General features: G+C 47.5%; 2 protein-coding genes across 6 annotated transcripts in view; both read right to left on the reverse strand.

The window, feature by feature from the left end:
• The window catches only part of jmjd1cb (jumonji domain containing 1Cb), a 186,237-nt gene extending 170,043 nt beyond the window's left edge, over nt 1–16,194 (reverse strand). For 3 of the 5 annotated variants that reach the window (XM_031813082.1, XM_031813081.1, XM_031813080.1), the window contains exon 1: nt 16,019–16,194. The gene's annotated coding sequence lies outside the window, so the exon portion shown is untranslated. The remainder of the gene's footprint in view (nt 1–16,018) is intronic. The other 2 variants (XM_031813079.1, XM_031813078.1) reach the window with 1 other exon arrangement.
• Nucleotides 16,195–24,847: 8,653 nt separating this feature from the next.
• Nucleotides 24,848–26,719, reverse strand: part of LOC116359726 (probable JmjC domain-containing histone demethylation protein 2C) — a 39,788-nt gene continuing 37,916 nt past the window's right edge. Inside the window, exon 2 of the mRNA XM_031813085.1 lies at nt 24,848–25,374. Within this exon, the coding sequence (XP_031668945.1) occupies nt 25,138–25,374 (237 nt within the window). The 3' untranslated portion in view covers nt 24,848–25,137. The remainder of the gene's footprint in view (nt 25,375–26,719) is intronic.

A 26,719-nucleotide genomic window follows, 5' to 3' on the forward strand; every position in this document is an offset into this window, starting at 1 on the left:
TTGCAGAGCCTACCGGCACCGTGTCTACCAGCTGCAGAGCTACCGGCACCGTGTCTACCAGCTGCAGAGCCTACCGACACCGTGTCTACAAGCTGCAGAGCCACCGGCACCGTGTCTACCAGCTGCAGAGCCTACGGCACCGTGTCTACCAGCTGCAGAGCCTACCGGCACCGTGTCTACCAGCTGCAGAGCCTACCGGCCCCCGGTCTACCAGCTGCAGAGCCTCCGACACCGTGTCTGGCCGTGACAGAGGCCTACCGACACCGTGTCTGCCAGCTGCAGAGCCTACCGGCACCGTGTCTACCAGCTGCAGAGCCTACCGTACCGGCACCGTGTCTACCAGCTGCAGAGCCTACCGACACCGTGTCTACCAGCTGCAGAGCCCACCGGCACCGTGTCTACCAGCTGCAGAGCCTACCGGCACCGTGTCTACCAGCTGCAGAGGCCTACCGGCAACCGTGTCTACCAGCTGCAAGAGCCTACCGGCACCGTGTCTACCAGCTGCAGAGCTACCGGACACCGTGTCTAACCAGCTGCAGAGCCTACCGACACCGTGTCTGCCAGCTGCAGAGCCTACCGGCACGTGTCTACCAGCTGCAGAGCCTACCGGCACCGTGTCTACCAGCTGCAGAGCCCAACCGGCACCGTGTCAGCCAGCATACCAGCACCGTGTCAGCCAGCATACCAGCACCGTGTCAGCCAGCATACCAGCACCGTGTCAGCCAGCCTACAAGCACCGTGTCTACTGGGCTGCAGAGCCTACCACCACCGTGTCCACTGGGCTGCTGCAGAGCCTACCGGCACCGTGTCAGCCAGCCTACCGGCACCGTGTCAGCCAGCCTACCAACACCGTGTCTACCGGGCTGCAGAGCCCACCGGCACCGTGTCTACCAGCTGCAGAGCCCACCGGCACCGTGTCTACCAGCTGCAGAGCCTATCGGCACTGTGTCTACCAGCTGCAGAGCCTACCGGCACCGTGTCTACCGGGCTGCAGAGCCTACCGGCACCGTGTCAGCCAGCCTACCGGCACGATGTCTGCCAGCTGTTGGCTCATCAGTTGAAAATGCCACGAAAACATATTGAACATTAAGTTTTCATGCACCAAATAGAAATCTAAGATAAAAAGTCCATTTTGTGAGCACAACATCATGACACACGGGTTTTATCCACAACAAGTCTGGTGGAAACGCACCACTGGTAGGAAAATGCATATATTCTCTTTATGCAGATTCTAGAGAATTCACATGGAAATCTGTGGCCAACTGGATTACAACCTAGCTACTCAAAGAGAGACAACATGACATGAGTAGACAGGAACACCAGCCCCTCCCTACTGCAAGAGCAGAAAACACTGGCTGAGAGACAACATGACATGGCAGACAGAGACAGGGAGACAACATGACATGGCAGACAGAGAGAAAGAGAGACAACATGACATGGCAGACAGAGAGACAACATGACATGGCAGACAGGGAGACAACATGACATGGCAGACAGAGAGACAACATGACATGGCAGACAGGGAGACAACATGACATGGCAGACAGAGAGACAACATGACATGGCAGACAGAGAGACAACATGACATGGCAGACAGGGAGACAACATGACATGGCAGACAGGGAGACAACATGACATGGCAGACAGAGAGACAACATGACATGGCAGACAGAGAAGAGCCTCATTCTGCAGTCAGGCAGTCACTGTGGAAGACAGAGCACATGGAAATACAAATCCCCTGCTCTGCAGCTCTGGCTATCTGCCAGGGATCCTGCCGGGGATGCTGCTATGTGACCTGATGCCACAAGAAAAGGACAACCAGTGAAGAACAAACACCATTTTAAATACAACCCATATTTGATTTATTTTCCTGTTTGTACTTTAACAATTTGCACATGGTTACAACACTGTATATAGACAATATTTTGTGAGTAATGTTACTGTTAATTTTGGATTGTTTACTTCACTTTTGTTTATTATCTATTTCAATGTAAACATGTGTTTCCCCATGCCAATAAAGCCTTTAGAATTGAATGAGAGAAAGCAGGGAGAACAGAGAGAGGGGGAGAACAGAGAGAGGGGGAGAACAGAGAGAGGGGGAGAACAGAGAGAGGGGGAGAACAGAGAGAGGGGGAGAACAGAGAGAGGAGGAGAACAGAGAGAGGAGGAGAACAGAGAGAGGGGGAGAACAGAGAGGGGAGAACAGGAGAGGGGGAGAACAGAGAGAGGGGGAGAACAGAGAGAGGGGGAGAACAGAGAGGAGGGAGAACAGAGAGAGAGGGAGAACAGAGAGAGAGAGAGAGAGAGAGAGAACAGAGAGAGAGAGAGAGAACAGAGAGAGAGAGAGAGAGAACAGAGAGAGAGAGAGAGAGAACAGAGAGAGAGAGAACAGAGAGAGAGAGAGAGAGAACAGAGAGAGGAGAGAGAGAACAGAGAGAGAGAGAGAACAGAGAGAGAGAGAGAGAACAGAGAGAGACAGAGAACAGAGAGAGACAGAGAGAAGAGAGAGAGAGAGAGAGAGAGAACAGAGAGAGAGAGAGAGAGAGAACAGAGAGAGAGAGAGAACAGAGAGAGAGAGAGACCAGAGACAGGGAGAGACCAGAAAGAGAGGGAGACCAGAAAGAGAGGGAGAACAGAGAGAGAGGGAGAACAGAGAGAGAGGGAGAACAGAAGAGAGGGAGAACAGAGCGAGAGGGAACAGAGAAGCAGGGGAGAACAGAGAGAGAGGGAGAACAGAGAGAGAGGGAGAACAGGGAGAGAGGGAGAACAGGGAGAGAGAGAACAGAGAGAGAACAGACAGAAAGAGAGAGACACGAGAGAAGAGAGAGAGAGAAGAACAGAGAGAGAGAGGAGAACAGAGAGAGAGAGAGAGAGAGAGAACAGAGAGACCAGAGAGAGGGAGGACCAGAGAGAGGGAGACCAGAGAGAGAGGGAGAACAGAGAGAGAGAGAACAGAGAGAGGGAGACAGAGAGAGGGAGACCAAGAGAGAGGGAGACCAGAGAGAGAGAGAGACCAGAAAGAGAGGGGGAACAGGGAGAGAGGGGAACAGGGAGAGAGGGGAACAGGGAGAGAGGGGAACAGGGAGAGAGGGGGAACAGGGAGAGAGGGGGAACAGGGAGAGAGGGGAGAACAGGGAGAGAGGGGGAGAACAGAGAGAGGGGGAGAACAGAGAGAGGGGAGAGAACAGAGAGAGGGGGAGAACAGAGAGAGGGGGAGAACAGAGAGAGGGGGAGAACAGAGAGAGGGGGAGAACAGAGAAACAGAGAGAGGGGGAGAACGAGAAGAGGGGGAGAACAGAACAGAGAGGGGGAGAACAGAGAAGGAGGGGGAACAGAAGAGAGGGGGAGAACAGAGAGAGGGAGAGAACAGAGAGAGGGAGAGAACAGAGAGAGGGAGAGAACAGAGAAGGAGGGAGAAGGAGGGAGAACAGAGAGAGAGAGAGAGAGAGAGAACAGAGAGAGGGAGAACAGAGAAAGAGGGAGAACAGAGAGAGAGGGGGAACAGAGAGAGGGGGAGAACAGAGAGAGGGGGAGAACAGAGAGAGAGGGAGAACAGAGAGAGAGCTGCAGTATAGTGTTTCCTGGCCCCATTTCAGAACAGCACATTGTGCAGTGAGCAGGGAGAAAACACAGAACAGCACAGACCAAAAATGTCTCCTCTACTGCGTACCTACTGAGCTCTTTGTTCATATCTGTCTGCAGAAGGGGAAAAACGGACAACGGCTCTGAAAGTGACAGAATCACTGATTATACTGTCAAAGAACAGATATGACCCCGATGACGGCCGTTCAGTTCAGACAAGCTCTGAGAGACAGAGAGAGAGAGACAGACGGGAGAGACGGAGAGACGAGAGAGAGACAGAGAGAGAGACAGCAGCATTATACAGCTCAGTCTGTCCACCACTGCAGCTCTCTAGCCAGTCATGACCTTCACTCTTCATTCTCACAGCAAAAATGGACATGATCCACTCCATCATTCAAGACACCACCACCTAGCTAGACTAGAGTGGTATCCACAAGACACCACCACCTAGCTAGACTAGAGTGGTATCCACAAGACACCACCACCTAGCTAGACTAGAGTGGTATCCACAAGACACCACCACCACCTAGCTAGACTAGAGTGGTATCCACAAGACACCACCACCTAGCTAGACTAGCGTGGTATCCACAACACACCACCACCTAGCTAGACTAGCGTGGTATCCACAAGACACCACCACCTAGCTAGACTAGAGTGGTATCCACAAGACACCACCACCTGGCTAGACTAGAGTGGTATCCACAAGACACCACCACCTGGCTAGACTAGAGTGGTATCCACAACACACCACCACCTAGCTAGACTAGAGTGGTATCCACAACACACCACCACCTAGCTAGACTAGAGTGGTATCCACAACACACCACCACCTAGCTAGACTAGAGTGGTATCCACAACACACCACCACCTAGCTAGACTAGAGTGGTATCCACAACACACCACCACCTAGCTAGACTAGAGTGGTATCCACAACACACCACCACCTAGCTAGACTAGAGTGGTATCCACAACACACCACCACCTAGCTAGACTAGAGTGGTATCCACAACACACCACCACCTAGCTAGACTAGAGTGGTATCCACAACACACCACCACCTAGCTAGACTAGAGTGGTATCCACAAGAGACCACCACCACCACCTAGCTAGACTAGCGTGGTATCCACAAGACACCACCACCACCTAGCTAGACTAGCATGGTATCCACAACACACCACCACCTAGCTAGACTAGAGTGGTATCCACAACACACCACCACCTAGCTAGACTAGAGTGGTATCCACAAGAGACCACCACCACCACCTAGCTAGACTAGCGTGGTATCCACAAGACACCACCACCACCTAGCTAGACTAGCGTGGTATCCACAAGACACCACCACCACCTAGCTACACTAGCATGGTATCCACAACACACCACCACCTAGCTAGACTAGAGTGGTATCCACAACACACCACCGCCTAGCTAGACTAGAGTGGTATCCACAACACACCACCACCTAGCTAGACTAGCGTGGTATCCACAAGACACCACCACCTAGCTAGACTAGCGTGGTATCCACAACACACCACCACCTAGCTAGACTAGAGTGGTATCCACAAGACACCACCACCACCTAGCTAGACTAGCGTGGTATCCACAACACACCACCACCTAGCTAGACTAGAGTGGTATCCACAAGACACCACCACCACCACCACCTAGCTAGACTAGCGTGGTATCCACAGGACACCACCACTTAGCTAGACTAGAGTGGTATCCACAAGACACCACCACCACCACCACCGCCTTGCTAGACTAGCGTGGTATCCACAACACACCACCACCTAGCTAGACTAGCGTGGTATCCACAACACACCACCACCTAGCTAGACTAGCGTGGTATCCACAACACACCACAACCTAGCTATGAACCCTTCATACATCAGCTGATATCTCAAAGTGCTGTACAGAAACCCAGCCTAAAACCCCAAACAGCAATCAATGCAGGTGTAGAAGCACAGTGACTAGGAAAAACTCCCTAGAAAGGCCAGAACCTAGGAAGAAACCTAGAGGGGAACCAGGCTCTGAGGGGTGGCCAGTCCTCTTCTGACTGTGCCGGGTGGAGATTATGACAGAACATGGCCAACATTTGGATAGGTGACAAATTACAAAATAAATCAAGTAAACAAAATGAGTGATTAAATCAAATCAAATTGTATTTGTCACAAACACATGGTTAACAGATGTTAATGCGAGTGTAGCGAAATGCTTAACCAAATAAGTTACATTGCAAATAAGTTTAAGGCACAACAGGATAATTTAGCCTAGACTACATTTATTTAGAATAAGACCCATCTGTGAATACAGGCTTTCAAAATTAAAAGTGCAATGAAGAACCATTGACTAATTTTATTTTCATGATACAGTATATTAACCTGCCTAAAGGCTTCTGGCCAGGAACACTAGCATGTTCACCTGTTCCGGCTTTAATAGACCGCGCTAACATTGACTGCTATAGGCCTAGTGAAAACACCTTCAGACAGGACACAGATGTAGAGGCAGCCTGCTCGTAGTAGAGGCAGCCTGCTCGTAGTAGAGGCAGCCTGCTCATAGTAGAGGCAGCCTGCTCGTAGTAGAGGCAGCCTGCTCGTAGTAGAGGCAGCCTGCTCGTAGTAGAGGCAGCCTGCTCGTAGTAGAGGCAGCCTGCTCATAGTAGAGGCAGCCTGCTCGTAGTAGAGGCAGCCTGCTCGTAGAGGCAGCCTGCTAGTAGAGGCTCGGAGTGTGACTGTTTGCTTATCTCTCCTAAGACTGCCCAGTGATGATTTCCAACAGTGAACCCCCCATGTTGAAATGGTCTGAAATCACACAACGTTTGAATCCAAATCACCATTGATAAGTTCTGTACCACATAAATATTTACTAAAAACGCAAGAAATTACAATATTGGTAAGAAGTCCACATTGTATTCTAAATGATTCCACCGTAATCTGCAGGTTTGTGCCTGAGAGATCCTCTACTGTGTTGCTAGGCAACGCAACAACACGCCCCCCTCCAGTCCCAGACGTCTCCCAACCCTTCTGTTCATAACCATGTCTGTCCCTTCAAACGTTTGTTTACTGTTTACTCTTCATCTATAATTGTTTATTTCACTTTTGTTTATTATCTAATTTCACCTGCTTTCGCAATTTAAACCTACGCTTCCCCATACCAATAAAGTCATTTGAATTGGAGAGAGAGGGAGAGCGAGGGAGGGGGACGCTTGACTGGCCAGACAGTCACTGAGATAAAGAGGTGATTGTCGTGTCTTGCCTCATGTGGTATATTTATGAGGGTGCTTTCATGTTTACACATTTAGCTGTGTTACTAGGAAACACTGGAAGACTGTACTACAGAGGGCAGGAAGGGAGAGGAAAGGAGAGGGCAGGAGAGGAGAATAAAGGAGAGGAGAGGGCAGGAGAGGAGAGGAAAGGAGAGGGCAGGGGAGGAGAGGAAAGGAGAGGGTATATTTATGAGGGTGCTTTCATGTTTACACATTTAGCTGTGTTACTAGGAAACACTGGAAGACTGTACTACAGAGGGCAGGAAGGGAGAGGAAAGGAGAGGGCAGGAGAGGAGAATAAAGGAGAGGAGAGGGCAGGAGAGGAGAGGAAAGGAGAGGGCAGGGGAGGAGAGGAAAGGGCAGGAGAGGAGAGGAAAGGAGAGGGCAGGAGAGGAGAGGAAAGGAGAGGAGAGGAAAGGGCAGGAGAGGAGAGGAAAGGGCAGGAGAGGAAGAGGAAAGGAGAGGGCAGGAGAGGAGAGGAAAGGGCAGGAGAGGAAAGGAGAGGCAGGAGAGGAGAGGAAAGGAGAGGGCAGGAGAGGAGAGGAAAGGAGAGGGCAGGAGAGGAGAGGAAAGGAGAGGGCAGGAGAGGAGAGGAAAGGAGAGGGCAGGAGAGGAGAGGAAAGGAGAGGGCAGGAGAGGAAAGGAAAGGGCAGGAGAGGAAAGGAAAGGGCAGGAGAGGAAAGGAGAGGGCAGGAGAGGAAAGGAGAGGGCAGGAGATGAAAGGAGAGGGCAGGAGATGAAAGGAGAGGGCAGGAGAGGAAAGGAGAGGGCAGGAGAGGAAAGGAGAGGGCAGGAGAGGAGAGGAAAGGAGAGGGCAGGAGAGGAGAGGAAAGGAGAGGGCAGGAGAGGAAAGGAGAGGGCAGGGGAGGAGAGGAAAGGAGAGGGCAGGGGAGGAGAGGAAAGGAGAGGGCAGGAGAGGAGAGGGCAGGAGAGGAAAGGAGAGGAAAGGAGAGAGCAGGAGAGGAGAGGAAAGGAGAGGAGAGGAAAGGAGAGGGCAGGAGAGGAGAGGAAAGGAGAGGGCAGGAGAGGAGAGGAAAGGAGAGGGCAGGAGAGGAGAGGAAAGGAGAGGGCAGGAGAGGAAAGGAAAGGGCAGGAGAGGAAAGGAAAGGGCAGGAGAGGAAAGGAAAGGGAAGGAGAGGAAGGAAAGGGCAGGAGAGGAGAGGGCAGGAGAGGGCAGGAGAGGAGAGGGGCAGGAGAAGAGAGGAAAGGGCAGGAGAGGAAAGGAAAGGGCAGGAGATGAAAGGAGAGGGCAGGAGAGGAAAGGAGAGGGCAGGAGAGGAAAGGAGAGGGCAGGAGAGGAGAGGAAAGGAGAGGGCAGGAGAGGACAGGAAAGGAGAGGGCAGGAGAGGAGAGGAAAGGAGAGGGGCAGGGGAGGAGAGGAAAGGAGAGGGCAGGGAGGAGAGGAAAGGAGAGGGCAGGAGAGGAGAGGGCAGGAGAGAAAAGGAGAGGAAAGAGAGGGCAGGAAGAGGAAAGGAGAGGAAAGGAGAGGGCAGGAGAGGAGAGGAAAGGAGAGGAGAGGAAAGGAGAGGGCAGGAGAGGAGAGGAAAGGAGAGGGCAGGAGAGGAGAGGAAAGGAGAGGGCAGGAGAGGAGAGGAAAGGAGAGGGCAGGAGAGGAAAGGAAGGGCAGGAGAGGAAAGGAAAGGGCAGGAGAGGAAAGGAAAGGGCAGGAAGAGGAAGGAAAGGGCAGGAGAGGAGAGGAAAGGAGAGGGCAGGGGAGGAGAGAAAAGGAGAGGGCAGGGGAGGAGAGGAAAGGAGAGGGCAGGGGAGGAGAGGAAGGAGAGGGCAGGAGAGGAGAGGAAAGGAGAGGGCAGGAGAGGAGAGGAAAGGAGAGGAAATGAGAGGGCAGGAGAGGAAATGAGAGGGCAGGAGAGGAAAGGAGAGGGCAGGAGAGGAGAGGAAAGGAGAGGGCAGGGGAGGAGAGGAAAGGAGAGAGCAGGGAGGAGAGGAAAGGAGAGGGCAGGGGAGGAGAGGAAAGGAGAGGGCAGGAGAGGAGAGGAAAGGAGAGGGCAGGAGAGGAGAGAGAAAGACACCTACTAACAAAAACTAAGATGATAACATCAACATGCACCAAGAGAAAGATCTCCCCAAATGTGTTCATCATCAGGACCCTTCCCCAAATGTGTTTATCAGGACCCTTCCCCAAATGTGTTTATCAGGACCCTTCCCCAAATGTGTTTATCAGGACCCTTCCCCAAATGTGTTTATCAGGACCCTTCCCCAAATGTGTTTATCAGGACCCTTCCCCAAATGTGTTTATCAGGACCCTTCCCCAAATGTGTTTATCAGGACCCTTCCCCAAATGTGTTTATCAGGACCCTTCCCCAAATGTGTTTATCAGGACCCTTCCCCAAATGTGTTTATCAGGACCCTTCCCCAAATGTGTTTATCAGGACCCTTCCCCAAATGTGTTTATCAGGACCCTTCCCCAAATGTATTCATCATCAGAACCCCCTTCCCCCCGTCGCCCTCTCTTCCTCCTCCCGTCGCCCTCTCTTCCTCCTCCCGTCGCCCTCTCTTCCTCCTCCCGTCGCCCTCTCTTCCTCCTCCCGTCGCCCTCTCTTCCTCCTCCCGTCGCCCTCTCTTCCTCCTCCCGTCGCCCTCTCTTCCTCCTCCCAGTCGCCCTCCCAGTCGCCCTCTCTTCCTCCCAGTCGCCCTCTCTTCCTCCCAGTTCGCCCCTCTCTTCCTCCAGTCGCCCTCTCTTCCTCCCAGTCGCCCTCTCTTCCTCCCAGTCGCCCTCTCTTCCTCCCAGTCGCCCTCTCTTCCTCCCAGTCGCCCTCTCTTCCTCCCAGTCGCCCTCTCTTCCTCCCAGTCGCCAGCCCTGTTTCATTTGTCTGACAAGAGTTCAGGTGATCCTGTCCTCTCTCCTCCTGTCCTCTCTGCTGTATGCCAGGCAGAGCAGAGACAGCACTCTGTGGACCAAAATGAGGTCAGATGGAAAAAATGAAAGGGTAAGGAAGGCTATAAATAATGTCCAGCTGTGCTCTGAGCACATTCAGACTCACTGCGGTCTCTCCGCCTCACTAGAATGAGGTCTGCTGCACAGCGGAACACAAATAGTCTAGTATACATCAGAAAGCAACCATTTAAAATGCTTTGTTGATATATTTTGATCAGCACGTTAAGCCAACCTCATTTGTGCAGTCTCAGCTTTGTCAACAAAGCAATACAAATTGATTAACTCCTACGGAGGTTCCATCAAAAAAAACATAACCAATGATTATATCATCAAATGTCATTTGCACAACTATTTGAAAACGCATATATTTTTCAAATGAAAGCAGTGCCACCTTGCCAGCAAAACCCTAAGATCACACAACATCAGATCTACAGATCACACAACATAGATCTACAGATCACACAACATAGATCTACAGATCACACAACATAGATCTACAGATCACACAACATAGATCTACAGATCACACAACATAGATCTACAGATCACACAACATAGATCTACAGAACAAGATCTACAGATCACACAACATAGATCTACAGATCACACAACATAGATCTATTCTCTACTACTAACAATAAGATGCCATGACTGCCACTTTTCCTTTCCTGTGTTCTGCCTCGACTCCAACACGAAAGCTTGAACATGTTAAAATGAGCCCTGTTCTGAACCAGCAGGCCAACCCGGAGTGCAAAGACCAAGCCTCCATTAGGTTTAAAGCCAACTCTGTGCTCTCCTCCCCTTGCCAGGGCAGACGGGCTGGGAGTCACAGGCTCCAGACTAATTAATAGGAGAGAGAAAGAGAGAGAGAGACACAGAGTCTCTCAGAGCATTCACAGTCAAACCCACTGACACCCCGATCAGATCACAGCAAAATCACAGTCTACTAGAACAGAGGAATACTCAGTCATGAGGCATCAAGGACAAAGGAACTGAATAATATTAAGAAATGCTATAGATGGAAAGAAAGTAATGTGGAAACCTACCAAAAAACAATTAGGCAACAACAAATTCAATCCATTTCAGACAACTTCCCAGACAAAACATTTCACTATAATAGTGAAGGTGTAAACTTTCCAGTAGAAAACCTAAACAGAATATTTGACCTCTATCAACCCAAAAAATATCAAACACAAAACCGAAGAAAATGAACAATGACAAACGGTTTGATGAAGAATACAAAAACCGAAGAAAGAAGTGTAGAACCCTGCCCAACCGAAAACATAGAGACCCAGAAAACCTGAGTCTACGCCATATCACTATGGGAATCACTAAAACAATACAGAAATACACTATGGAAAAGAAGGAACAGCACGTCAGAAATCAGCTCAACGTAATTGAAGAATCCATAGAGACTAACCACTTCCGGGAGAATCGGAACACACACACACACACACACAACAACATGAAGAGTTATCTATCCAAAATGGAGATGTATGGGGGGTAAACCACCTCTCCAATCTTTCTGGCTCTATAACAAAGAACAACAAAAACATCTAAACATCTTAGAATCAACTAGACCAGAACCCACTGGATTCGCCAATTACCTTGAATAAACTACAGGACAAAATACAAACCCTCCAACCCAAAAAGGCCTGTGGGGATGATGGTATCCTTAATGAAATGATTAAATATACAGACAACAAATTCCAATTGGCTAAACTTATACTCATTAACATCATCCTTAATCATATCCTCAATGAAATGAAAAATTATACAGAGTTTATATTTAGACAATTGGAATTGTTGTCTTGACGACATCCTCAGCTCTGGCATCTTCCCCAATATTTGGAACCAAGGACTGATCGCCCCAATCCACAAAAGTGGAGACAAATTTGACCCCAATAACTAACGTGGGATATACGTCAACAGCAACCTTGGGGAAATCCTCTGCGTTATCATTAACAGCAGACTCGTACATTTCCTCAGCGAAAGCAATGTACTGAGCAAATGTCAAACTGGCTTTTACCAAATTATCGTACAACAGACCACGTATTCACCCTGCACACTCTAATTGACAAACAAACCAAAAAAGGCAAAGTCTTCCTCACTCTTTGTTGGAATCAATTGACATGAGGGTTTGCTATACAAATCCACATGAGGGTTTGCTATACAAATTTGACATGAGGGTTTGCTATACAAATCTGACATGAGGGTTTGCTATACAAATCGACATGAGGGTTTGCTATACAAATCGACATGAGGGTTTGCTATACAAATCGACAATGAGGGTTTGCTATACAAATCGACATGAGGGTTTGCTATACAGAATCGACATGAGGGTTTGCTCTACAAATCGACATGAGGGTTTGCTATACAAATCGACATGAGGGTTTGCTATATAAATCGACATGAAGGGTTTGCTATACAAATCGACATGAGGGTTTGCTATACAAATCGACATGAGGGTTTGCTATACAAATCGACATGAGGGTTTGCTATACAAATCGACATGAGGGTTTGCTATACAAATCGACATGAGGGTTTGCTATACAAATCGACATGAGGGTTTGCTATACAAATCGACATGAGGGGTTTGCTATACAAACTCGACATGAGGGTTTGCTATTCAAATCGACATGAGGGTTTGCTATATACAAATCGACATGAGGGTTTTGCTATACAAATCGACATGAGGGTTTGCTATACAAATCGACATGAGGGTTTGCTATACAAATCGACATGAGGGTTTTGCTATACAAATCGACATGAGGGTTTGCTATACAAATTGATGGAAAGTGGGTGGTGGGGAAAAAACATACATTATAAAAATCCATGTACACGTGTGTGCAGCTAAAATTGGCAAAGACACACTTCTTCCCACAGGGCCGTGGGTGAAACAGGATGCAGCTTAAGCCCCACCCTCTTCAAACATATATCAAAATCATTTGTCACATGCCGCCGAATACAACAGGCATTCACCTCCATGAAAACGCTCACTTACGAGCCCCTTAACCAACAATGCAGTTAAGAAAAAATACCCCCCCAAAAAATTAAAGTTAACAATAATTAAAGAGCAGCAGTAAATAACAATAGCGGGGGCTGTATACAGGTGGTACAGGTACAGAGTCAATGTGGGGGGCACCGGTTAGTCGAGGTAATTGAGGCAGTATGTACATGTAGGTAGAGTTAAAGTGACTATGCATAGATAATAACAGAGTAGTAGCAGCATATGGGGGGGGGGGCGATGCAAATAGTCTGGGGTAGCCATTTGATGATCTGTTTAGGAACCTCTTGGACCTGGAACAGTCTGCAGCACCCGGCCTCACCTCTACAACCATCTGAAGTCAAACGTCTACTGTTTCTGGAGAACCTTCGGTTTCCCCAGACTCTGTCAAGAGGACACAGTTTCATTAGAGGAAGCGGCCCCTTCCTCTGAGCTGCTCTATTAACCTCTTGGATATAGGGGGCGCTCTTTTAATTTATGGATTAAAAAACGTGACCATTTTAAGCGCAATATTTTGTCACGAAAAGATGCTCGACTGCATATAATTGGCAGCTTTGGAAAGAAAACACTCTAAGGTTTCCAAAACTGCAAAGATATTATCTGTGAGTGCCACAGAACTCATGCTACAGGCGAAACCAAGATGAAACTTCAACCAGGAAATGGGACGAATTTTTGAAGCTCTGTTTTCTATTGTCTCCTTATATGGCTGTGAATGCGCCGGGAATGAGCCTGCCCTTCCTATCGTTTCTCCAAGGTGTCTGCAGCATTGTGACGTATTTGTAGGCATATCATTGGAAGATGGCCATAAGAGACTACATTTTCCAGGGTTCCGCTCGGTGTCCTTTGTCTAAATTGGTGCGTTAATCTACAAAGCTGCACGCAGTCATCCAGTGATTTAGAGGAGAGAGGAGGCTTTCAACGAACGATATATCATGAAGAAATATGTGAAAAAACACCTTGAGGATTGATTCTAAACAACGTTTACCATGTTTCAGTCGATATTATGGAGTAATTTGGAAAAAAGTTCGGCGTTTTGAAGACTGAATTTTCGGGGTTTTTTGGTAGCCAAACATGACTACATATCTATACACTACCCCATTCTAACCCATTCATCATACAACCAGGATGTATATCTAGACACGACCCATTCACCATACAACCAGGATGTATATCTAGACACTACCCATTCTAACCCATTCACCATACAACCAGGATGTATATCTAGACACGACCCATCACCATACAACCAGGATGTCTATCTATACACGACCCATTCTAACCCATTCATCATACAACCAGGATGTATATCTAGACACGACCCATTCTAACCCATTCATTATACAACCAGGATGTATATCTAGACACGACCCATTCTAACCCATTCATCATACAACCAGGATGTATATCTAGACGAGACCCATTCTAACCCATTCACCATACAACCAGGATGTATATCTAGACAAGACCCATTCACCATACAACCAGGATGTATACCTAGACAAGACCCATTCACCATACAACCAGGATGTATATCTAGACACTACCCATTCACCATACAACCAGGATGTATATCTAGACACGACCCATTCACCATACAACCAGGATGTATATCTAGACACGACCCATTCACCATACAACCAGGATGTATATCTAGACACGACCCATTCACCATACAACCAGTATGTATATCTAGACACGACCCATTCACCATACAACCAGGATGTATATCTAGACACGGCCCATTCACCATACAACCAGGATGTATATCTAGACACGACCCATTCACCATACAACCAGGATGTATATCTAGACACGACCCATTCACCATACAACCAGGATGTATATCTAGACACGGCCCATTCACCATACAACCCAGGATGTATATCTAGACACGACCCATTCACCATACAACCAGGATGTACATCTAGACACGACCCATTTCACCATACAACCAGGATGTATATCTAGACACGGCCCATTCACCATACACCAGGATGTATATCTAGACACGACCCATTCCCATACAACCAGGATGGTATATCTAGACACGACCCATTCACCATACAACCAGGATGTTATCTAGAGAAGACCCATTCACCAAACAACGCTGCCTCCAAACACACATCAAAATTCAGCTTCCTCACATATCACAATCAAACACACACTAAACAAGAAGTTTCCCTGTCTGGCAGAGGACATACTGCTCTGTCACAAACACTCAGAAAATCCTCCAGCCAATCATGGCTATTTCACAGCATCAGGTCATGGTCAGTTACAAGATCACTGGTCTCCATCACCTCTTACCTCAGCTGTGTCTGGTTACAAGACCACTGGTCCTCATCAGCTCTACTAGTGCTTACTAGGTGCTCAAAAGACACCCCCCTCACCCCCCTCTATCAATCATTCACTAGGTGCTCAGAAGACATCCCCCTCTATCACTTCACTAGGTGCTCAGAAAGACACCCCCCCTCTATCACACTTCACTAGGTGCTCAGAAAGACCCCCCCCCCCCCTCTATCACTTCACTAGGTGCTCAGAAAGACACCCCCCTCTATCACTTCACTAGGTGCTCAGAAAGACCCCCCCCCTCTATCACTTCACTAGTGCTCAGAAAGACACCCCCCTCTATCACTTCACTAGGTGCTCAGAAAGACACCCCCCTCTATCACTTCACTAGGTGCTCAGAAAGACACCCCCCCTCTATCACTTCACTAGGTGCTCAGAAAGACCCCCCCCTCTATCACTTCACTAGGTGCTCAGAAAGACACCCCCCCTCTATCACTTCACTAGTCACTAGGTGCTCAGAAAGACACCCCCCTCTATCACTTCACTAGGTGCTCAGAAAGACCCCCCCCCTCTATCACTTCACTAGGTGCTCAGAAAGACACCCCCCTCTATCACTTCACTAGGTGCTCAAAAGACACCCCCCTCTATCACTTCACACTAGGTGCTCAGAAGACACCCCCCCTCTATCACTTCACTAGGTGCTCAGAAAGACACCCCCCTCTATCACATCACTAGGTGCTCAGAAGACCCCCCCCCCACACCACAGAATCATTATAATCCTATGTCCCACAGCACAGAAACATAATCATTGTAATCCTATGTACCACAGATCTATAATCCTTGTTACCATGGTAATCTTCAGTGGGTCTAGGTAACGGAGAGAGCACTGAGATCAATGCAGAGAGCAGATAGCTACATTAACATCAGATGTTCTGAGTCCAGGGAGATAAGGCACGATGGAAGACAGCTGGATCAGAGTCCTTACCAGAGCTGGCCACTGGATGTGCTTGTCTTTAGTCCCCTGGGGGTTCTCCACCAGCAGGGTGCCCTCTCTCCTCTTGGCCCATACCAGCTGCTGCTCCAGCAGGAACACCTGGAAGTCCTCGTACACTTTCACCCACTCACGCTTCTCCCACTCCAGGTCATCAAACTCCACGTACACTGGGAGGAGAGAGGAGAGGGGGTGAGTTCATGGTGTACATAGAGAGGGTGTGTGTGTGTACACAGAGGATAACAACCCATTCTGCAGTTGGTTGTTTCACATGACCTTTCCACCACGGACGAGAGGTCAGTAGACTGACAGAGTTTGAGATAGTGTTCACGTTTTCATATTGAAAAGACCAGGAGACCATCTGACTCTGGGTCAGTAGATAAAGGAGACCATCTGACTCTGGGTCAGTAGATAAAGGCCCCATCTGACTCTGGGTCAGTAGATAAAGGAGACCATCTGACTCTGGGTCAGTAGATAAAGGGCCCCATCTGACTCTGGGTCAGTAGATAAAGGGCCCCATCTGACTCTGGGTCAGTAGATAAAGGGCCCCATCTGACTCTGGGTCAGTAGATAAAGGAGACCATCTGACTCTGGGTCAGTAGATAAAGGGCCCCATCTGACTCTGGGTCAGTAGATAAGGAGACCATCTGACTCTGGGTCAGTAGATAATGGGCCCCATAACTTTAAGATCTTATTTAAATAGCCAAAGACAGAAGAACACAGCAAAGCAACAACAACTTAGGCAAGTTGTTAAGGATGACATCAGTTCTGCCAAAATGGACCAGCTAAATATTATCCCTGTACCAGAGCTGTAATGATTCATGTGATGGTCAACAGTACAGATCGAATGTAATTTTCACTTGGCCACTCTGACCATCAGATAAGACTGTTGACCTCTCTGCTATTGAACTGCTATAACCTTTGAGGACAGAGACAACAAATCACTTACATGAAGGTACTGTTTGGTAGACATGAAAAACAAGATACAGGAGTAAATGTTCAACCTGAAATAACTGCTATGATCAATGTCTGTGACCTCCACCAGCATAGTGACAACATGCCATGTTACCCTGAGGCCTGCTGTCCACTGGCTAGGATAGAGCCACTAGTTAAAGGCCTGGCTGTAGTGACAACATGCCATGCTACCCTGAGGCCTGTTGTCCACGGCTAGGATAGAGCCACTAGTTGAAGGCCTGGCTTTAGTGACAACATGCCATGCTACCCTGAGGCCTGTTGTCCACAGCTAGGATAGAGCCACTAGTTGAAGGCCTGACTTTAGTGACCTCTAATCTTCTCTGGGTTTGATGCCAGGTACTATGTGATCAGACAAGGTGATAAATAACTAGCAATAAGTTAGCCTACCCAACAGCAGGAGTCCACTTGGTTGTTCTCTCACAGCAACACCGCACTGACAGAGAAAAGGCCTGACAGAGAAGCATTGAGAGAGTACCAATACACCCCTCTCTCTCTCTCTCTCTCTCTCTNAGGAAAGGAAAGGGCAGGAGAGGAAAGGAAAGGGATGAGCAGGGAGGGGGAAGGAGAGGGCAGGAGAGGACGAGGGCAGAGAGGGCAGGAGAGGAGAGGGCAGGAGAGGAGAGGGCAGGAGAGGAGAGGAAAGGGCAGGAGAGGAAAGGAAAGGGCAGGAGAGGAAAGGAAAGGGCAGGAGAGGAAAGGAGAGGAAATGAGAGGGCAGGAGAGGAAATGAGAGGGCAGGAGAGGAAAGGAGAGGGCAGGAGAGGAGAGGAAAGGAGAGGGCAGGGGAGGAGAGGAAAGGAGAGGGCAGGGGAGGAGAGGAAAGGAGAGGGCAGGAGAGGAGAGGGCAGGAAAGGAGAGGAAAGGAGAGGGCAGGAAAGGAGAGGAAAGGAGAGGGCAGGAGAGGGCAGGAGAGGAAAGGAAAGGGCAGGAAAGGAGAGGAAAGGAGAGGAAAGGAGAGGAAAGGGCAGGAAAGGAGAGGAAAGGAGAGGAAAGGAAAGGAAAGGAGACGAGAGGGTAGAAAACCCCCACATGTATGCTCCAAGAACTTCACATGGTACTAATTAGAGGGGAGGGGAAGGTGGGGGACGGGACTCGATCCAAGGCCTCATTCTCATTCATATTCAATGTTTTTATTCTACAGACTTCAGCCCATCAGGTGTTAGTTTACAGAGTACTGAGACTTCAGCCCATCAGGTGTTAGTTTACAGAGTACTGAGACTTCAGAATGACACTTCTCTTCTCACCAATGAGAGCGTGTATTTAATCACCGTTACAGCTGGACCAAACAGAACAGAGGAATGTCCTCTCTGGCACGGCTTCATTGGCATTTACTAACAGAAACTAAGATTGATGACATCAACATGCACCCAAGAGAAAGACACCTACTAACAGAAACTAAGATGATGACATCAACATGCACCAAGAGGAAAGACACCTACTAACACAAAACTAAGATGTGACATCAACATGCACCAAGCAGAAGGACACCTACTAACAGAAACTAAGATGATGACATCAACATGCACCAAGAGAAAGACACCTACTAACAGAAAACTAAGATTATGACATCAACATGCACCAAGAGAAGATCTCCCCAAATGTGTTCATCATCAGGACCCTTCCCCAAATGTGTTTATCAGGACCCTTCCCCAAATGTGTTTATCAGGACCCTTCCCCAAATGTGTTTATCAGGACCCTTCCCCACATGTGTTTATCAGGGACCCTTCCCCCAAATGTGTTTATTCAGGGACCCTTCCCCAATGTATTCATCATCAGGAACCCCCTTCCCCCCGTCGCCCTCTCTTCCTTCCTCCCGTCGCCCTCTCCTTTCCTCTCCCGTCGCCCTCCCAGTCGCCCTCTCTTCCTCCCAGTCGCCCTCTCTTCCTCCCAGTCGCCCTCTCTTCCTCCCAGTCGCCCCTCTCTTCCTCCCAGTCGCCCTCTCTTCCTCCCAGTCGCCCTCTCTTCCTCCCAGTCGCCCTCTCTTCCTCCCAGTCGCCCTCTCTTCCTCCCAGTCGCCCTCTCTTCCTCCCAGTCGCCCTCTCTTCCTCCCAGTCGCCAGCCTGTTTCATTTGTCTGACAAGAGTTCAGGTGATCCTGTCCTCTCTCCTCCTGTCCTCTTCTGCTGTATGCCAGGCAGAGCAGAGACAGCACTCTGTGGACCAAAATGAGGTCAGATGGAAAAAATGAAAGGGTAAGGAAGGCTATAAATAATGTCCAGCTGTGCTCTGAGCACATTCAGACTCACTGCGGTCTCTCCGCCTCACTAGAATGAGGTCTGCTGCACAGCGGAACACAAATAGTCTAGTATATATCAGAAAGCAACCATTTAAAATGCTTTGTTGATATATTTTGATCAGCACGTTAAGCCAACCTCATTTGTGCAGTCTCAGCTTTGTCAACAAAGCAATACAAATTGATTAACTCCTACGGAGGTTCCATCAAAAAAAACATAACCAATGATTATATCATCAAATGTCATTTGCACAACTATTTGAAAACGCATATATTTTTCAAATGAAAGCAGTGCCACCTTGCCAGCAAAACCCTAAGATCACACAACATCAGATCTACAGATCACACAACATAGATCTACAGATCACACAACATAGATCTACAGATCACACAACATAGATCTACAGATCACACAACATAGATCTACAGATCACACAACATAGATCTACAGATCACACAAAATAGATCTATTCTCTACTACTAACAATAAGATGCCATGACTGCCACTTTTCCTTTCCTGTGTTCTGCCTCGACTCCAACACGAAAGCTTGAACATGTTAAAATGAGCCCTGTTCTGAACCAGCAGGCAGACGGCCAACCCGGAGTGCAAGACCAAGCCTCCATTAGGTTTAAAGCCAACTCTGTGCTCTCCTCCCCTTGCTAGGGCAGACGGGCTGGGAGTCACAGGCTCCAGACTAATTAATAGGAGAGAGAAAGAGAGAGAGAGACACAGAGTCTCTCAGAGCATTCACAGTCAAACCCACTGACACCCCGATCAGATCACAGCAAAATCACAGTCTACTAGAACAGAGGAATACTCAGTCATGAGGCAATCAAGGACAAAGGAACTGAATAATATTAAGAAATGCTATAGATGGAAGGAATGTAATGTGGAAACCTACCAAAAAACAATTAGGCAACAACAAATTCAATCCATTTCAGACAACTTCCCAGACAAAACATTTCACTATAATAGTGAAGGTGTAAACTTTCCAGTAGAAAACCTAAACAGAATATTTGACCTCTATCAACCCAAAAAATATCAAACACAAAACCGAAGAAAATGAACAATGACAAACGGTTTGATGAAGAATACAAAAACCTAAGAAAGAAGTGTAGAACCCTGCCCAACCGAAACATAGAGACCCAGAAACCTGAGTCTACGCCATATCACTATGGTGAATCACTAAAACAATACAGAAATACACTATGGAAAAAGAAGGAACAGCACGTCAGAAATCAGCTCAACGTAATTGAAGAATCCATAGAGACTAACCACTTCCGGGAGAATCGGAACACACACACACACACACACACAACAACATGAAGAGTTATCTATCCAAAATGGAGATGTATGGGGGTAAACCACCTCTCCAATCTTTCTGGCTCTATAACAAAGAACAACAAAAACATCTAAACATCTTAGAATCAACTAGACCAGAACCCACTGGATTCGCCAATTACCTTGAATAAACTACAGGACAAAATACAAACCCTCCAACCCAAAAAGGCCTGTGGGGATGATGGTATCCTTAATGAAATGATTAAATATACAGACAACAAATTCCAATTGGCTAAACTTATACTCATTAACATCATCCTTAATCATATCCTCAATGAAATGAAAAATTATACAGAGTTTATATTTAGACAATTGGAATTTGTTGTCTTGACGACATCCTCAGCTCTGGCATCTTCCCCAATATTTGGAACCAAGGACTGATCGCCCCAATCCACAAAAGTGGAGACAAATTTGACCCCCAATAACTAACGTGGGATATACGTCAACAGCAACCTTGGGGAAATCCTCTGCGTTATCATTAACAGCAGACTCGTACATTTCCTCAGCGAAAGCAATGTACTGAGCAAATGTCAAACTGGCTTTTTACCAAATTATCGTACAACAGACCACGTATTCACCCTGCACACTCTAATTGACAAACAAACCAAAAAAGGCAAAGTCTTCTCACTCTTTGTTGGAATCAATTTGACATGAGGGTTTGCTATACAAATCCACATGAGGGTTTGCTATACAAATTTGACATGAGGGTTTGCTATACAAATCGACATGAGGGTTTGCTATACAAATCGACATGAGGGTTTGCTATACAAATCGACATGAGGGTTTGCTATACAAATCGACATGAGGGTTTGCTATACAAATCGACATGAGGGTTTGCTATACAAATCGACATGAGGGTTTGCTATACAAATCGACATGAGGGTTTGCTATACAAATCGACATGAGGGTTTGCTATACAAATCGACATGAGGGTTTGCTATACAAATCGACATGAGGGTTTGCTATACAAATCGACATGAGGGTTTGCTATACAAATCGACATGAGGGTTTGCTATACAAATCGACATGAGGGTTTGCTATTCAAATCGACATGAGGGTTTGCTATACAAATCGACATGAGGGTTTGCTATACAAATCGACATGAGGGTTTGCTATACAAATCGACATGAGGGTTTGCTATACAAATCGACATGAGGGTTTGCTATACAAATTGATGGAAAGTGGTGGTGGGGAAAAACATACATTATAAAAATCCATGTACACGTGTGTGCAGCTAAAATTGGCAAAGACACACTTCTTCCCACAGGGCCGTGGGGTGAAACAGGATGCAGCTTAAGCCCCACCCTCTTCAACATATATCAAATCATTTGTCACATGCGCCGAATACAACAGGCATTCACCTCCATTGAAACGCTCACTTACGAGCCCTTAACCAACAATGCAGTTAAGAAAAATACCCCCCCCCAAAAATTAAAGTTAACAATAATTAAAGAGCAGCAGTAAAATAACAATAGCGGGGCTGTATACAGGTGGTACAGGTACAGAGTCAATGTGGGGGGCACCGGTTAGGTAATTGAGGCAGTATGTACATGTAGGTAGAGTTAAAGTGACTATGCATAGATAATAACAGAGTAGTAGCAGCATATGGGGGGGGGGCGATGCAAATAGTCTGGGGTAGCCATTTGATGATCTGTTTAGAAACCTCTTGGACCTGGAACAGTCTGCAGCACCCGGCCTCACTCTACAACCATCTGAAGTCAAACGTCTACTGTTTCTGGAGAACCTTCGGTTTCCCCAGACTCTGTCAAGAGGACACAGTTTCATTAGAGGAAGCGGCCCCTTCCTCTGAGCTGCTCTATTAACCTCTTGGATATAGGGGGCGCTCTTTTAATTTATGGATTAAAAAACGTGACCATTTTAAGCGCAATATTTTGTCACGAAAAGATGCTCGACTGCATATAATTGGCAGCTTTGGAAAGAAAACACTCTAAGGTTTCCAAAACTGCAAAGATATTATCTGTGAGTGCCACAGAACTCATGCTACAGGCGAAACCAAGATGAAACTTCAACCTGGAAATGGGACGAATTTTTGAAGCTCTGTTTTCTATTGTCTCCTTATATGGCTGTGAATGCGCCGGGAATGAGCCTGCCCTTCCTATCGTTTCTCCAAGGTGTCTGCAGCATTGTGACGTATTTGTAGGCATATCATTGGAAGATTGGCCATAAGAGACTACATTTTCCAGGGTTCCGCTCGGTGTCCTTTGTCTAAATTGGTGCGTAATCTACAAGCTGCACGCAGTCATCCAGTGATTTAGAGGAGAGAGGAGGCTTTCAACGAACGATATATCATGAAGAAATATGTGAAAAACACCTTGAGGATTGATTCTAAACAACGTTTACCATGTTTCAGTCGATATTATGGAGTTAATTTGGAAAAAAGTTCGGCGTTTTGAAGACTGAATTTTCGGGGTTTTTTGGTAGCCAAACATGACTACATATCTATACACTACCCATTCTAACCCATTCATCATTCAACCAGGATGTATATCTAGACACGACCCATTCACCATACAACCAGGATGTATATCTAGACACTACCCATTCTAACCCATTCACCATACAACCAGGATGTATATCTAGACACGACCCATTCACCATACAACCAGGATGTCTATCTATACACGACCCATTCTAACCCATTCATCATACAACCAGGATGTATATCTAGACACGACCCATTCTAACCCATTCATTATACAACCAGGATGTATATCTAGACACGACCCATTCTAACCCATTCATCATACAACCAGGATGTATATCTAGACGAGACCCATTCTAACCCATTCACCATACAACCAGGATGTATATCTAGACAAGACCCATTCACCATACAACCAGGATGTATACCTAGACAAGACCCATTCACCATACAACCAGGATGTATATCTAGACACTACCCATTCACCATACAACCAGGATGTATATCTAGACACGACCCATTCACCATACAACCAGGATGTATATCTAGACACGACCCATTCACCATACAACCAGGATGTATATCTAGACACGACCCATTCACCATACAACCAGGATGTATATCTAGACACGACCCATTCACCATACAACCAGGATGTATATCTAGACACGGCCCATTCACCATACAACCAGGATGTATATCTAGACACGACCCATTCACCATACAACCAGGATGTATATCTAGACACGACCCATTCACCATACAACCAGGATGTATATCTAGACACGGCCCATTCACCATACAACCAGGATGTATATCTAGACACGACCCATTCACCATACAACCAGGATGTACATCTAGACACGACCCATTCACCATACAACCAGGATGTATATCTAGACACGGCCCATTCACCATACAACCAGGATGTATATCTAGACACGACCCATTCACCATACAACCAGGATGTACATCTAGACACGACCCATTCACCATACAACCAGGATGTATATCTAGACACGGCCCATTCACCATACAACCAGGATGTATATCTAGACACGACCCATTCACCATACAACCAGGATGTATATCTAGACACGACCCATTCACCATACAACCAGGATGTTATCTAGAGAAGACCCATTCACCAAACAACGCTGCTCCAAACACACATCAAAATTCAGCTTCCTCACATATCACAATCAAACACACTAAACAAGAAGTTTCCCTGTCTGCAGAGGACATACTGCTCTGTCACAAACACTCAGAAATCCCTCCAGCCAATCATGGCTATTTTCACAGCATTCAGGTCATGGTCAGGTTACAAGATCAACTGGTCTCCATCACCTCTTACCTCAGCTGTGTCTGGTTACAAGACCAACTGGTCCTCATCAGCTCTACTAGTGCTTTACTAGGTGCTCAGAAAGACACCCCCCTCTATCACTTCACTAGGTGCTCAGAAAGACACCCCCCTCTATCACTTCACTAGGTGCTCAGAAAGACACCCCCCTCTATCACTTCACTAGGTGCTCAGAAAGACCCCCCCCCTCTATCACTTCACTAGGTGCTCAGAAAGACACCCCCCTCTATCACTTCACTAGGTGCTCAGAAAGACCCCCCCCCTCTATCACTTCACTAGGTGCTCAGAAAGACACCCCCCTCTATCACTTCACTAGGTGCTCAGAAAGACACCCCCTCTATCACTTCACTAGGTGCTCAGAAAGACACCCCCCTCTATCACTTCACTAGGTGCTCAGAAAGACCCCCCCCTCTATCACTTCACTAGGTGCTCAGAAAGACACCCCCTCTATCACTTCACTAGGTGCTCAGAAAGACACCCCCCTCTATCACTTCACTAGGTGCTCAGAAAGACACCCCCCTCTATCACTTCACTAGGTGCTCAGAAAGACACCCCCCTCTATCACATCACTAGGTGCTCAGAAAGACCCCCCCCCACACCACAGAATCATTATAATCCTATGTCCCACAGCACAGAAACATAATCATTGTAATCCTATGTACCACAGATCTATAATCCTTGTTACCATGGTAATCTTCAGTGGGTCTAGGTAACGGAGAGAGCACTGAGATCAATGCAGAGAGCAGATAGCTACATTAACATCAGATGTTCTGAGTCCAGGGAGATAAGGCACGATGGAAGACAGCTGGATCAGTCCTTACCAGAGCTGGCCACTGGATGTGCTTGTCTTTAGTCCCCTGGGGGTTCTCCACCAGCAGGGTGCCCTCTCTCCTCTTGGCCCATACCAGCTGCTGCTCCAGCAGGAACACCTGGAAGTCCTCGTACACTTTCACCCACTCACGCTTCTCCCACTCCAGGTCATCAAACTCCACGTACACCTGGGAGGAGAGAGGAGAGGGGGTGAGTTCATGGGTGTACATAGAGAGGGTGTGTGTGTGTACACAGAGGGATAACAACCCATTCTGCAGTTGGTTGTTTCACATGACCTTTCCCACCACGGACGAGAGGTCAGTAGACTGACAGAGTTTGAGATAGTGTTCACGTTTTCATATTGAAAAGACCAGGAGACCATCTGACTCTGGGTCAGTAGATAAAGGAGACCATCTGACTCTGGGTCAGTAGATAAAGGGCCCCATCTGACTCTGGGTCAGTAGATAAAGGAGACCATCTGACTCTGGGTCAGTAGATAAAGGGCCCCATCTGACTCTGGGTCAGTAGATAAAGGGCCCCATCTGACTCTGGGTCAGTAGATAAAGGGCCCCATCTGACTCTGGGTCAGTAGATAAAGGAGACCATCTGACTCTGGGTCAGTAGATAAAGGGCCCCATCTGACTCTGGGTCAGTAGATAAAGGAGACCATCTGACTCTGGGTCAGTAGATAATGGGCCCCATAACTTTAAGATCTTATTTAAATAGCCAAAGACAGAAGAACACAGCAAAGCAACAACAACTTAGGCAAGTTGTTAAGGATGACATCAGTTCTGCCAAAATGGACCAGCTAAATATTATCCCTGTACCAGAGCTGTAATGATTCATGTGATGGTCAACAGTACAGATCGAATGTAATTTTCACTTGGCCACTCTGACCATCAGATAAGACTGTTGACCTCTCTGCTATTGAACTGCTATAACCTTTGAGACAGAGACAACAAATCACTTACATGAAGTACTGTTTGGTAGACATGAAAACAAGATACAGGAGTAAATGTTCAACCTGAAATAACTGCTATGATCAATGTCTGTGACCTCCACCAGCATAGTGACAACATGCCATGTTACCCTGAGGCCTGCTGTCCACGGCTAGGATAGAGCCACTAGTTAAAGGCCTGGCTGTAGTGACAACATGCCATGCTACCCTGAGGCCTGTTGTCCACGGCTAGGATAGAGCCACTAGTTGAAGGCCTGGCTTTAGTGACAACATGCCATGCTACCCTGAGGCCTGTTGTCCACAGCTAGGATAGAGCCACTAGTTGAAGGCCGACTTTAGTGACCTCTAATCTTCTCTGGGTTTGATGCCAGGTACTATGTGATCAGACAAGGTGATAAATAACTAGCAATAAGTTAGCCTACCCAACAGCAGGAGTCCACTTGGTTTGTTCTCTCACAGCAACAACCGCACTGACAGAGAAAAGGCCTGACAGAGAAGCATTGAGAGAGTACCAATACAACACCCTCTCCTCTCTCTCTCTCTCTCTCTCTGCTCTCTCTCATCTCTCTCTCTCT

The sequence above is a fragment of the Oncorhynchus kisutch genome, unplaced genomic scaffold (genome assembly GCF_002021735.2).
Source record: "Oncorhynchus kisutch isolate 150728-3 unplaced genomic scaffold, Okis_V2 Okis04b-Okis11a_hom, whole genome shotgun sequence".
In the NCBI taxonomy this organism is placed as follows: Eukaryota; Metazoa; Chordata; class Actinopteri; order Salmoniformes; family Salmonidae; genus Oncorhynchus; species Oncorhynchus kisutch.